The 14,653-nt window shown below is 36.2% G+C and overlaps 1 protein-coding gene across 1 annotated transcript in view; it reads right to left on the bottom strand.

Moving 5' to 3' along the window:
• LOC140154524 (uncharacterized) overlaps nt 1–13,672 on the bottom strand; it is a 76,322-nt gene extending 62,650 nt beyond the window's left edge. The window contains exons 1-2 of the mRNA XM_072177094.1: nt 12,860–13,672; nt 10,981–12,112 (exon numbers count right to left, since the gene is read on the bottom strand). Of these exons, the coding sequence (XP_072033195.1) occupies nt 10,981–12,112; nt 12,860–13,672 (1,945 nt within the window). The remainder of the gene's footprint in view (nt 1–10,980; nt 12,113–12,859) is intronic.
• Between the last annotated feature and the right edge of the window lie 981 nt (nt 13,673–14,653).

The raw sequence follows: 14,653 nt of genomic DNA, 5'->3' as shown, positions 1-14,653 counted from the left end.
TCACATATACTGCATGTATGTTTCACTCGCCTCTCCAATTTTGATAGGGCACGCATTTCAATTGTTTAGTGCAAGTGTGCCAACTATTAATTTCGCGGATTGTAGGTTAAATCGTTTTTTGTATAATATGAAAAACAAAAATTTCAGTAAAAGCAAGTAATGTTTATGTAATACTTTTCCTGGTCAAAACAAAGTGCATTAAAATGAGTTCGACTGCATTTCGGTTGTTACGCTTTTGTATAATAAAAATTCTAGGTAAATATTTTCAACACAAAAATGTTTCTTAAGCAAACATTTCAAGAAATGATTTTCTTCTCAGCAGTAAGAAACAAAATTCGTATTGACTCTCGTCTTACCAATTTTAAGAGCTTGTGACATGGATTTGAAACCTGGACCATGACTCCAAAATAGCTGGATGACTGTTACCCCCCCCCCATGCTTAGAGTGTCCACCATATACTGAAAACAGCTCATAAGTAACAAAGAAGAGTTGTAAGGAAACATTCTAAGACTCTCAGAGCACATCAGAGAAAGAAGAACACACTTTGCTTCAGAGGTAATCGCCTACTATGATCGATTGGACACAAACGCATATTGAGCAAGAGACCTCGTGTTTGTGTTACATCACAGAGTGTCTTTAAAATTTCGCCAAAATATGGAATTGGGTCGTTTCTTTGTTATTAAGGTATTCAATTTTCTAGCAGAGGCGGCCCACTTATTTATTTACTCATGTGTAATTCATTTACTCTTATTGGGTCTTTGAAAGCGCTAAAAGAGTATATATGGTACTCTTAAAAAGATATTATTATTTTTTTAACTTTCTAAAAACACATAATACATACTTACTTACGAATATATACTAAGTTCATGAATAATAAAAGCAACGGAATTGCCTTTACTTTTAATGCCATATGCTGTTACCCTATATACCGGGACCTGTAAAACAGTAGTATGTAGGGTAATAGCATTTCCCAATACAGGTTAAGAAAGGGGGAATACATACATAGAGGCATATTGATCTTACCCATCGTAACGTAGCACTGGTGGGCATGGTGTACCTGATTAAAGAGAATCAGCTTCTGAGACACATTATACAGCATATATTTAGAATTAAACATAGGAAATAATAATCTAATAATCCTACTAAGCATTATTTTAGTTCATTGAAAACAATAATATGGTCGAGCAACCCTTTAAAGACGAGTGTTGTATTTCCAAGCAATAGCCGGCTTTAAAAATGTCAACGCAGACACGCAGATTTCATCAGGCATAAGCTTCCAGTAGAATAATTCCCATAATTGCCTCCGTTTGAAACAATTCTGTAATTGGTATCAAACGTACCAGGCATGCCCTTGTAATCAGTCATGGAAGATTCGAGCACTACGTTTTATCCCCACGTGACGCAGTTAATGGATTTGTTAATCTGCCTTTAAAGTATAGGCAATGCACCAGCATCCAGTCCTTGACGGCCAAGCAATGAACCATTTTACTGAGATCTTTAAAAAATTAAAAAGCAGAAAGTTGGAACTTTATTTTTGGCGATTTGTAACCTTTTCGGAGTTCATTCAGCAAAATATAACAAAGAAGTAAATTAAACAAAGGTAATTGCAAGGAGTCATGAAAAACCGCATGGAGAACTAAACGAGTCATGAACCCTTTGCGGAAAATTTAGGTTATAAAGATATAATACAAAACCAAATAAGATTACGATACACAACGATACATGACAATACATTGAAAATAAGAGCAGCTAGTGCAAGACGAAAAGAATGAGTGAGCCGGGGAGTGAGCAAACCTAGCTGCAGACTGAGACAAGGGCAATAGTGAGAATAGAACATTATACAACATGCGATGATAAGACATTGCACAAAAGACAACAACTAAATAGAAAGATTGATTTATTCTAACGATGGCTAAAGAATCTATTTAGGGTCAAAAGGCTATAATCCAAAACTGTTTAGATTCAAGATTGAGCTGTACATCACAAAAACCCTAAGGAAGAAAAGGTGTATAAGTCTTGTTATTCAATGCAACTGACTGTTATGGGATACAAACACTCAGAACTTGAATGGGAAGAGGCTTTTGTAGGGTAACATACTTAGTCTTAAGTTTGTTTGATATAAGGAGCAAGTGTGTACAATTCAGCAAAAAGCAACTAGTCAGCAGGAAAGGTTGCTCCTAAAGGTAACCTGTTCTGCCTGAAATTAGCCTGTCCATATGATGTATCGTAGTGTCAAGTTGTCACTGGGCAACATTTCAGAGATGTGGCCAGCCTTTTACTGCCGAGGGGCAAAGCCGACTTTTGCCCCCATTTTATCAAATTGTTAGTAATATTATGACACTTTATTCTTTGCTGTCTCTATTTTACCCCAGAAACTTTTCTGAGGCAATTTTCTCCCCACCTCCCGGATCCCCCCTGGCAAAATCGTCCAGCTATCCCGTTACCAAAATTGATTACTTTAACGAGACGTTTGCGTATAAAGCGCGCAAATATTTGTGGTAATTTTAGATCTGAAGTGGGCCAAATAAAGATGGCCTTAAAATGGCCTTACGCAAGATGAAGATCGCAAATTTAGCCACTTTTGTCCTGCTTTTTGGTTGGTCTGTATACCACTAGCTAGTTAGAGTGGCAACATTTCAGGGCGTACGTCGGACGGGTTGGTTAAAACAAGAGACGGGGTCTATTTTACGCACTACGGTCTCTTATTTTGCCAAATAAGACAATTCAGAGAGTCATTTAAGACAAGTGTTTCATTGCATGCATAAAATATCTGCTAAATAAGGCAATTCAGAGAGTCATTTAAGACGACATGTTTCATTGCATGCATAGAATATCTACTAAATAAGACAATATGATACACGACACAAAGTGCTTCATTGCATGTGTAGAATATCCACTAAATTCGATGCAGATCAGAAAACATCTGTCGCTTCCGATCAAAGCAATAGATTTGTGTTTTTCTAAGGTATCTAGGCAAGATAAGTTAAATCAGTTTTTACATTTTATGAAAAAATAAAGAAAGTAATGTGTATTTAACACTTTTCATGGTCATTATAAAACTTTTTTAAAAAAGCTACATTCAGATTGGTTCAACAGAGAATTAAAATGAGTTCGACTGTATTTCTGTTTGAAACAATTTCCCCAGTTGCATGATAATGGCATTCCGAAAATGCAATAAAATGGTAAAAATTGAACTTTGACCTGTATTATCTCTGTGTGTCAAGGAGATCCTGACAACTTTATGTGTATTTGTTTCAGGGCTCGGTGTTCTGTCATGTGGACTTGTTATTTTCATGGTAATTTAATGGCGCCGTCCGGTTTCCAACGTCTATCCGGTTTCCATTGCTTAGAACGATAGAAACCGGGTACAACCGGATGGAACCGGCGGTCAACCAACTGAATGTTTCAAAATCAGTTTCACTTTCACTGGGATTATGTTAGCGCACAATTTCCCATTCACTGTAAATTTCTTAATCGTTTCATGAGGTTTTTTGGTACAAACTTTCAAGAATTTGTATCTCACAAATCGAAACATCGAGGTAACATCCCATCAACATATTTTTATAACAACAACAACAACAATCGAGTTTATATAGGGAGTTCTTGAAATTGTATAATGCACAGATACTTTCCTTATTATTCAACTTTAGATGATAACATGATCTAGAGGCGAACAAAAGATAGACTAAGACAGTCCCATGCGGCTGCGATACAGATCTTTTCAAAACAAATAACATCGAAAAACCATCAATTGTTTGGGAATAGACATGATAGAAGTCAATGAAGTCTTGGACGATGTTTTGATTTAGGGATTCAATCATGTTTCACCGTTGTTCATCACCGATTAACAACGATGCGTCTGCGTCGTCTGAGTGGTTTACTTCTCGTGGGCAGCTTTAGCTGCCCGAGCGAAGTAAACCACGCAGGCGCGCTGGAAGCGAGTTGTTAATCGGTGATGAACAACGGTGAAACATGATTGAATCCCTTTCAACAACGAAACAAGCTAAAGATATGTAATTCATATGATTCTTTCATTCAGAATGTTCGTTTGTCATTGCCATTCAACCTTACAAGAAGATCGCGGTATTTCTCTGTTGATATCAGCAATAAAACTAAAGAATAAGCGGTAATATTTCATGTATTTAGCTGCTACCGCCAAAGAGATCTCGTTCATGTTTACGCATACGTTCTAGGCATGACGAATTTTACGCGCTCGTGCAAAACGCGTACGCATAACCTTGCGTTCGCGTATACGCTACTGGACTGTAGATTCATCACGGATTAACAACGCTTGGCTCCTGTACAAAGGTATCGAAAGAGTTGTTGAATAATGTTTGAACACTCAAGAAATGAACGTTCAAAGAAAAATATCAGCGTAAAATGTTAAATTCTCTATTCATCATTGACAGTGTGTTCTGTACTCCCAAGGGTTAGGACACTATGAACGGCAACACTTTCATTACTAGGGTAGGATGAATAAACATGTTTTCCGAGATTGATATAGCTTGTCTGTACGAAGCTGTAGCTAATACCTTAGAGCAAGTAATAGTTTCATGTAGAAAAAGCTCTTCCTTAACTTCCTTTTTATTTATGTTGCATAACCATCGATCGATAATATTTAAGAACCATTTTAGTAAAATAAGTCTCCTTTGTTTTTCAGTGGGTTTTTTATTTTACTTTCCAATATTATTCATACCGAAAACGGTTGGTCTTAAATCATCATACATAAATTCAAGTCAGAAGCCACTGAGATGATATAAATAAACGTCACTTTATTTTGACATTTTCCCCAATGTCCTCAAGATAATTGTGTGAGTGCAGAGAGTCGTATATGCATAGACTATCTACTAAATAAGACAATTCAGGGAGTAATTTAAGACAAAGTGCTTCATTGCATGCATAGACTATCTGCTAAATAAGACAATTCAGAGTTATCTAAGACACAGGGCTCCATTGCATGCATAGAATATCTGCTAAATAAGACAATTCGATACACGACACAAAGTGCTTCATTGCATGTATAGAATATCCACTAAATTTGATACAGATCAGAAAACATCTGTCGCTTCCGATCAAAGGAATGGATTTCGGTTTTTCTAGGGTATGTAGGCAAGATGTGTTAAATCGTTTTGCATAATATGAACAAACAATATTCTCAATGAAAACAAGTAATGTTTATATGTTTTAATGTTTACACTTTTCATAGTCATTGGGTCTTTTTATCTTTTCAGTTTCCGTAAGTCTTTTGTTCAGATACGAAAACGCAAGGGATTCAGTAAGTTACTGTAATCTGACTTCATTATTAACTCTGAAGTACCAATCAGCTTATTTCAATAGAGGTGATTGCTTATGTCAATAAAATCGGGTTATGTTAACACCAGTGTTTTTAATGGCCTAGCGCCCTCTCGTCTTTAACATTGGTAAATTGATCTATATTAATTTGACAAAATGCATGCCAATCCGAATGACAAAGTCCACTTTTTTCTGTAAAAACGTTGCAAATAACCCTAAAATCACAAAAGGTCCGCTTATGAGCCTGTCGAACCCCAAACCACTTGTGCATGGCCACAGTGTCGCCCTTCCATCAATGTCTATCCCCCTATTTTGCTTACTCTTGCCCCCCCCCTGATCAGTCTCCCACCTCCCTCCCCAGTCCCTACTCTCTCCTCTCGAGTTCTTCTCTTTCTAGTCTTTCAGTCTCTCCCTCTCCTCTCTGTCTTCCTCACCCCTCCCACTCTCACTTATTCAGTCTCAAGTATTTCCCTTTCCCTCCCTCTCCCTCCCTCCCTCCCTCCCTCCCTCCCTCCCTCCCTCTCCATCCCCTGCGAAATTTATCAGTATGATCCATGACTGAAAATAAGCTCTGCAAAAATAAACATTTAAAATAAACCCGAGCCTTGCATATAGACCCAACCAATTATTAGATTAGCTTGCCAGTGGTACGAATGAATAGAATACATTATCTTTGCTCCAATGCAATTCTTTTTTGTATTGCATTTCAATATAAAACATGATTATCAAATCACCACTTGTACGCGCCTCATTGGGAGATATTTGACTATTTTAGACGCTCGTTTCATCGCCCATATGAAAGACTTTTGCTTATAACTTGGCAAGTGGTTAGTATATATTTCAATGCAAGACAATTTTTACGAGCCACTTACGTCTAGGCGTAAGTGCATATACACCAAACACAAGTCAATTGAAGCCGTACAATTTACCGCGAATTTAGGATCGTAAAATTTAGACTCTTCTTTTGTCTAGATTAGCACCCAACCGCACATCTCAAGGTTTTATGTAAAAAATCAATATAACTTACCAAAACGAAAACTGAAATTCACGGGCTTCACATTTTCAGTAACTAACAAAAGGCTAGAATAAAAGATTGGTCACACCTGGGAGACTACCACTTCAGAATAACAATGACTTACAAAAACTGATACGGATACGGAAACAGAAACTGAAAAGATAAAACGACGGATTATAAAACTTTAAACAAATTTACAAAGCTATATTCAGATTGGTCTATGAGAAAATTAAAATTACTTCGACTATATTTCTGTTTGAAATGATTTTCCCAGTTGTGAGATAATGGCATTCCGAAAATGCGACAAAATGGTTCAAATTGTGCTTTGACCTGTATTATCTATGTGCTCCAAGAAGATCCCGACAACTTTATGTGCATTTGTTTTAGTGCTTGGTGTTCTTTCATGTAGACTTGTTATTTTTATGGTATCTTAATGGCATGATGGCGATTTTTATCAAAGATCTAAGCCACAATAACGTGATGCTCCAAAGAAATCCAATTTTTTTCCAGATTTTGTTAGGGATGAAATCAAAGCTCGACCGGCAGTTGACCGCGGGTTCCGTCCGGTTTTCATTGTTTATCCGGTTTCCATTGTTTAGAGCAAAACCGGATGGAACCGGCGGTCAACCCTTATAAGACCAACTGAATGTTTCAAAATCGGTTTTACTTTCATTGGAAATATGTTAATGCACAATTTCACTTTCACTGTGAATTTCTTAATCGTTTTATGAAAATTTTTGGTCCAAAATTTCAAGAATTTTCATCTCACAAACCGATATTGTTAGGACGCTAAATATTTGGCTACAGTATCTTGAGGTAACAATCAACATATTTATTATAAAAAAAAACATCAAATGATTTTATATAGGAAGTTCTTGAAATTGTATAATGCGCAGTTACTTTCCTTATAATCAATTCAGGTGATAGATTGATCTAGGAGCGAACAAAAAATAGCGTAATACAGTCCCACACGGCTACGATACAGATCTCTTCAAAGCAAATATCATCGGAAAAGCATCGGTTGCTTGGGAATATAAAGTCTTGGAAGACGTTCTGATTAAAGTTTGAACAGTCAGGAAGTGAACGTCCAAAGAAAAATAACACGGATTAAGAGCGTAAAATGTTAAATCCTCTATTCATCATTGACAGTGTGTTCTGTACTCCCAAGGGTTAAGACACTATGAATGACATGACTTTCGTTACGTTTGGGTAGGATGGAATAAAAATCTTTTCCGAGATTGAGATAGTTTTTCTGGGAGAAGTTGATTCTAATACCTTAGAGCCAGAATAGTTTCATATAGAAAGCTCTTCCTCAAATTCCTTTATACTTATGTTGCATAACCATCGATCGATAATGAAAAAAAAACTTTTGCAATAGTTAAGAACCATTTTTTAAAATTTTACTTTCCAATATTATTGATACCGAAAACGTTGTCGATTGTATATAATTTCTTTGTTCTTGACTTATAATACTGAAGTTCAAGTGACATAAACTTGACATAAATAACTCCTGTGAATGCAGAGAATCGTATAAGACAAAATGTGTCATTGCATGCATAAAATACACGTATCTGCTGATTAAGACAATTGATACAGATCAGACAACACATTTTGCTTCCGATCAAAGCAATGTACGCGTACTATTCTCTATTATTCCTAAAGTTTTGCTTACAGTATGATATAATAATTTTGGGTTTTCTAGGGTATTGTAGGCAAAGTAGGTTAAATCGTTTATTGCATAATATGAAAAATAAAAATTTCAGTAAAAGCAAGTAATAGACAAAAATATGAATCAAATACTGGACTCACCAACGATTTTTTTCAATAACGTTGCGACCCGTTCACCGGGTCTTCATCAGACTGCGCAGAGACTTGACTGATGGTTTGGTCACGTGATGGTAATCGGCGAGGAAGTAGTTTCACGGTGGTGTCCAAGGCGTGTGATAGCAGGAAACGGAGGCCCCCCTTCTTGTTGAGTGCTGGCTGCTCAGCTCTTTCCCGGATGGATTCTTTCACTCCCCTCTCAAACCACCTCTCCTCCTTGTCGAAGATTATGATGTCGTCACATTCCAGGGACATAGCCAGACTTTTACTGCCAACTTAGAATTTTCAGTCATTTCAATTACACTTTACTCTTTGCCGTTCCTGAAACATTTCTTGGGGCAATTTTCTCCACATCTCCCCGGTTTTCCTGGCAAAATCGCGCTATCCCGTTACCAAAATTGTTCACTTTACCTGTAATTTTGGCAATTTTAATGCTGAAGTGGGCCATATAAAGATAGCAGTGGCCTTAAAAAGGCCTTACGCAAGATGAAGATCACAAATTTAGTCACTTTTGTCCTGCTATTTGGTTGGTCGGTATACCACTAGCTAGTTAGAGTGACAACATTTCAGGGCGTACGTCGGACGGGTTGGTTAAAAAAAGAACACGTCGGAAGACGGGTCTATTTTACGCACTACTGTCTCTTATTTTGCCAATGCTTTAAGCCTTTACGCTATATGAACTTACTGCAAGAAGTGGTATGAAGTGTATATAAAATATTTTTGTCCAATATGCATTATATTTATATTAATGTATATTTGGAAAGGAGATACATTAAAGGAAATAATACGAAGAAAGAAGATAAAAGCTGTGAAATTATTAGATATTTTGCACTTTATTTTTTTACTATTGACCAAATGTCTCATATGCCTCCTTGCGTTACTCATGCATTGAGCTATTTACATTTTTCCATTTACATTTTTCGTCAATATTGACGTTGCTTTTTATTCAACACAAGCATGACAAGGGGCAATTAGAGTTGTTGACTGAAACAACACTTGGGTATTCTGTCCATTGAATATTAGGTCAAATTTACAATGTCGTGTCTGTTGTCTGACCCAAATACATTATTTTGAACATTATTTGCATTAAATTTCGTGTATTCTTCATCTCTGACAAAATATTATTCTCCAAGATGTTGTTGATATACATTGACAATCACATCTCCGTCTTTTAGACATGTTACGCTAAGTGTTTTATTTATATTATGAAATGTTATTTTTAAATGTAAAAACTTCTGTCAAGTCATCTTATTATGATTTGTTATGTTATGATAATAGTGTTACTTTTTGCTTCATGTATTTTTGTATCTTCTACTAGTTCTATTCCCTTCATCCCACATGATATTTACCAATGATTTCTTTCAGCACTAATAATAGTTTCTACGCAGAATACAAAATCGATTGAATTAATCTAAATAATGCATATCACTATATTGCTGACTATAACGGTTCTGCTATAGTCACATTATTGTAGAGTACTTCTGAGATACTTAAACGTAACTGTGGATTTGGTCACGTAGTTATCGAGTGTCAGCTTCATTGCAGTTTTAAATTCAAAATATATCAGCTCTATGTTTTTAAATTCCACTCAAAGTGAGTACGGGGTACTTTAAATTCACTTCTGTATTCCTTGCCAACATTAAAAACGCATATCAACCTCTATTAAACGTTATCAATATTGCTTTCACCCCTATCTGAAGATTACATGTTTGAGTCACCAGACAAAAACTCATAAAGTCATAATGTAGCGTTTTATCAGAGTCCTCTTGAGATGACCTAAGTCCAGTTTTTGCTAAATTATAGTGACTACTCCCCATTCCAGATTACAACACTCATTTTTTGGATTATATGGTCAATTCCAGCCAAAGCGGGACACAATTCTCTCCGGGGGCCAATTTAGAAATGTTTTCCTTTTCAATTCTAGATTTATAAAATGCGAAGATCATATCTAGTGAATCATCAGGTAAAAGTGCCATCGGATTGAAAAATAACTTTTCTTGCCAGACCAAATAAAGTGTTAAATGCGCATATGCATGTCACCCACGAATTTAAGATTTTTTCACCTGTTGTACGCCATTAAAATTTCACTATCTTTAATATCTTTTAATAGTTAACTTGTGACCCATATAGACTAGAAATTGGCGAAGACTTTGAACATTAAATAGAATTGTATTACATATATCTTCAAAAAAATATTTTGGTTATTATAAATTTTAAGAAAGAACCAGGTGTATAGGTAAGATTGTGTCAATTCTTACAGCTCTTTCCAAAGTGGCTGTCGTTTAACATTACTGCATTAGTTCGAAAGATTAGAATAAATGCTTTATAGAAATATTAAGTTAGATTTAAATCTCGTCGCAGAATGAGGACCTCGGATGGATTCGTGGGGGTAACAGCGTCTGAAAATTAGCACAAATTCCTATTGATTTTTAATAAAAAATAAAAATTACTTTTCCGTATGTCAATAATTCAGGCTACAATGGCACTAAAATGAATTTTAATCAAAATACAAACTACGTGGACTATCTATAATGGATCATTATGGCATTTTGGGTATAAAAATGATAATAATAATAATAATAATAAAACCATGCTTATAAAGCGCAATACACAATTAAGTCTCAAAGCGCTACATAAAAAACACTGTATACAAATAACAACAGAACAACAAGTTTTAAAATGTAACCATGGTTACAGGCATGATATAGAAATGAAGCATTAAACATTTTTAACATTAAACAAGTATGTTTTCACAGAGCATTTGAATTGATCAACAGTCTTAGATATTTTAATATTGTAAGGAAGATTGTTCCAGAGCTCAGCTGCAGCAGAAGAAAATGAACGTTGACCATAAGATTGAGTTGACACTGGTGGAGTTACAAGAAGAAATTGAGAAGTAGAGCGAAGATTGCGTGTGGGCTTATATTCATGAAGAAGTTCTTGTAAATAAAGAGGTGCAAGTCCATGAAGAGATTTGTAGGTAAGAAGAAGAATCTTATACGTTATGCGGGATTTGATAGGTAGCCAGTGAAGTTCGCGGAGAATTGGAGATATATGATCACGAGATTTTGTAAGTGTTACAAGTCTGGCGGCTGAGTTCTGAATGCGTTGAAGCTTAGATATTTGTGAATCAGGAAGACCATAAAGTAAACCGTTGTTATTATCCAAACGACACGTTACGAAGGCATGCACAAGTTTTTCTGTAGTATGTTGATCAAGATATTGACGAATTCTGCTAATTTTGTAAAGAGCATGAGAGGCAGATCGACAAATATTATTTATATGAGATGCCATGTTTAGATCATTTTCAAACAGAACACCAAGATTGCGCGCATTTAAAGATGGTTCAATCTGAGCATCGCCGATACACACAGTTGGAATACTATCACTGGATCTGAAGCGTGATGTAATATGAAGAACTTCAGTTTTGTCTTGATTTAACTTTAGATGATTAGCAGTAGACCAGTTTTTAATATCCCTAACACATAGTTCCAATCCTGAAATTGTAGCTGATGATTTATCATCTTTCAAAATAACATAAACCTGTGTGTCATCTGCATAGATCATTCTACTAATTCCGTGAGCATCAATTATGCTTTCCAAAGGGGATGAGTACATTGTGAAACCTAAAGGACCAATAACAGAACCTTGAGGTACACCCTCATCAAGAACATGAACAGAAGATTCCTTGCCATCAATAACTATCGACTGAGAACGATTTGTAAAATATGACTGGAACCAATTTAGAGCAGATCCAGTTATGCCGTACTTATCAGAGAGACGTTGGAATAAAATATCGTGATTAATAGTGTCAAATGCTGCTGAATAATCCAAAAGAATCAGAACGGCCTCCTGGCCCTTATCTGCAGCAAGTAACAAGTCATTGAAGACACGTAACAATGCAGTCTCTGTGCTGTGATTAGATCTATAAGCACTTTGCATTTTGCCATTTAAATTGTTCTCAAGAAGGTAACTTTGTATCTGTGAAGTACATGCACGTTCGATTGTCTTTGAAAGAAACTTTAAATTTGCAACAGGCCGGTAGTTTTTTAGTGTCTCCGGATCTAAACCAGGTTTCTTGATCAGAGGAAAAATTTGAGCATGTTTTAAATCGTCTGGAAATTTTCCATTGTTGAGTGATAAATTCACAATTTTGGTGATGATTGGAGCAATTTGTAAAATATGATTTGTAAAATATGACTGGAACCAATTTAGAGCAGATCCAGTTATGCCGTACTTATCAGAGAGACGTTGGAATAAAATGTCGTGATTAATAGTGTCAAATGCTGCTGAATAATCCAAAAGAATCAGAACGGCCTCCTGGCCCTTATCTGCAGCAAGTAACAAGTCATTGAAGACACGTAACAATGCAGTCTCTGTGCTGTGATTAGATCTATAAGCACTTTGCATTTTGCCATTTAAATTGTTCTCAAGAAGGTAACTTTGTATCTGTGAAGTACATGCACGTTCGATTGTCTTTGAAAGAAACTTTAAATTTGCAACAGGCCGGTAGTTTTTTAGTGTCTCCGGATCTAAACCAGGTTTCTTGATCAGAGGAACAATTTGAGCATGTTTTAAATCGTCTGGAAATTTTCCATTGTTGAGTGATAAATTCACAATTTTGGTGATGATTGGAGCAATTTCATCGAGACATTTTTTTTTTTTTTTTGTCGGTATTGGATCAAGTCCACATGTCGAAGAGGGGGATTTCATGATGATGTTCCTAACATCTTCCTCAGAAAGAGGTTTAAATCCAGAGAAGATGGCTGTAGTAGATTCACAAATATCTGTTGAAATAGCAGTAGTAGAAGGCAAGTTCTTAAATTCCTCACTGATATGCTTGATTTTGTCAACAAAGTAACTTGAGAACCGGTCAACAAGTGGAACATTGGATGTGTCGGCAGGTAGAACCTTTGTAGATTTAGGGGTACATAAACTGTCAACCTTTTTAAACAGCTGGCGAGAGTCGCATCCTTCCAATTGCATAACATGATAATCTCGCTTGGCGTGTTTAATAAGTTGGTGATAACGATTAGACTCTTCTTTGAAGATCTGTCTATGAATTTCCAGTTTAGTAGAATGCCAGCGGCGTTCACAGCGACGCACTTGTTGTTTCACTTTGCGTAACTCCTCATTATACCAAGGTGCGTGCGGCCGACAAGTTATTTTCCGAGTTATAAGAGGGGCATGTTTGTCTTGTAAATTACACAGAACAGAATCATATTGTGTTACTAATTGATCCAGATCCGAAGCAGGTGACAAATGTAATGATGAGTTTAAGATATCACTACGGAAGGCGTCTAGGTCTATATCACGAAGTTTGCGCATCTTTATTTCCATCTTCACTGGATCAGGTCTACCAATATCTAGTAAACATTTGACAGCAGCGTGATCAGAAGGTAGATAGCCAGTAGGAGAAAAATCAGACGCAAAGTTAACAGATTCACGAGTCAAAATTAAATCCAAGGTATGTCCATCTCGATGCGTTGTGAAAGTGTTATGTTGCTTCATGGAGGCGGATGTAATAATATCCAAGAACATTGTAGCTTCACGATCAGATAAAATATCAACATGGAAATTAAAATCTCCCGATATCATTACATATCCAGGAATACAGGAAACAAGTTCGAGAAATTCAGAAAATTCGTTCATAAATGTACTTGTAGTTGATTGTTTATTTTAAATCGTTGTGGCTGATAGATGACAATGAGACGAAGAGGTTTTTGATCATTAGCAGATATTGAAAGATCAATATATTCAAAGGACAAAAACGGGGTTGTTTCATTTACACGCACATCGAAGTTTTTTCGAAGAAATACCAATATACCACCACCAGTTCTGTTTTGGCGAGGGACATGATGTAATTGATAGTCCGGTAGAGTTGAAGTAAGATCAGCGATGGCGTGATTATCACGATGATCACCATCAAGCCAAGTCTCAGTTATGGCGAGAATATCAATACGATTAGTAATAATTAAGTCCGAGATCATTACAGTCTTAGATCTGATAGATCTGGCATTCCATAGAGCAAAGTTTGAACAAGCAGACTTATGAGATTGTGATGAATTAGTGGGTTGATCAAGAGTATTAGCAGCTTCAGATGTTGTAGCTGGGATTGGTCTATTTCTTCTCCTTCCTCGCTTACCCCGGTGAGATCTTCGAGGTGGACGAGGTTGGATTCCAATAGTATCAATCAAGTTCAGAATAGTCTTGGGCAAAGAACATGTAGTAGTAGTCGAATTAAATGAAAATAGTTGTTCCCGATTATAAACAATTTTATGTTGGCAGAGTTTAACATCAACAGTGTTTTGATTCACATTATCAGGTCCAGGGTTTGGATTAACATCACCAGAAACTAAAAGACTTAGTTGAAAAGTTGCTGTAGAATTTGAGTTATAAGCAATGCGAGCAGCTAGAAACTTGAGATGATGTACCACTTTCTGATTACAACAAGGTATATTCCATAGGCTGTAAACAGGTTCAAGTTCCATAGTATCCATGTTAGGGCTTCTATCATAGGGC

This window comes from Amphiura filiformis, chromosome 6 (assembly GCF_039555335.1).
Source record: "Amphiura filiformis chromosome 6, Afil_fr2py, whole genome shotgun sequence".
Lineage (NCBI taxonomy): Eukaryota > Metazoa > Echinodermata > Ophiuroidea > Amphilepidida > Amphiuridae > Amphiura > Amphiura filiformis.
The sequence above is the reverse complement of the archived record's forward strand: the minus strand, read 5'-3'. Positions and strand labels throughout refer to the sequence as shown.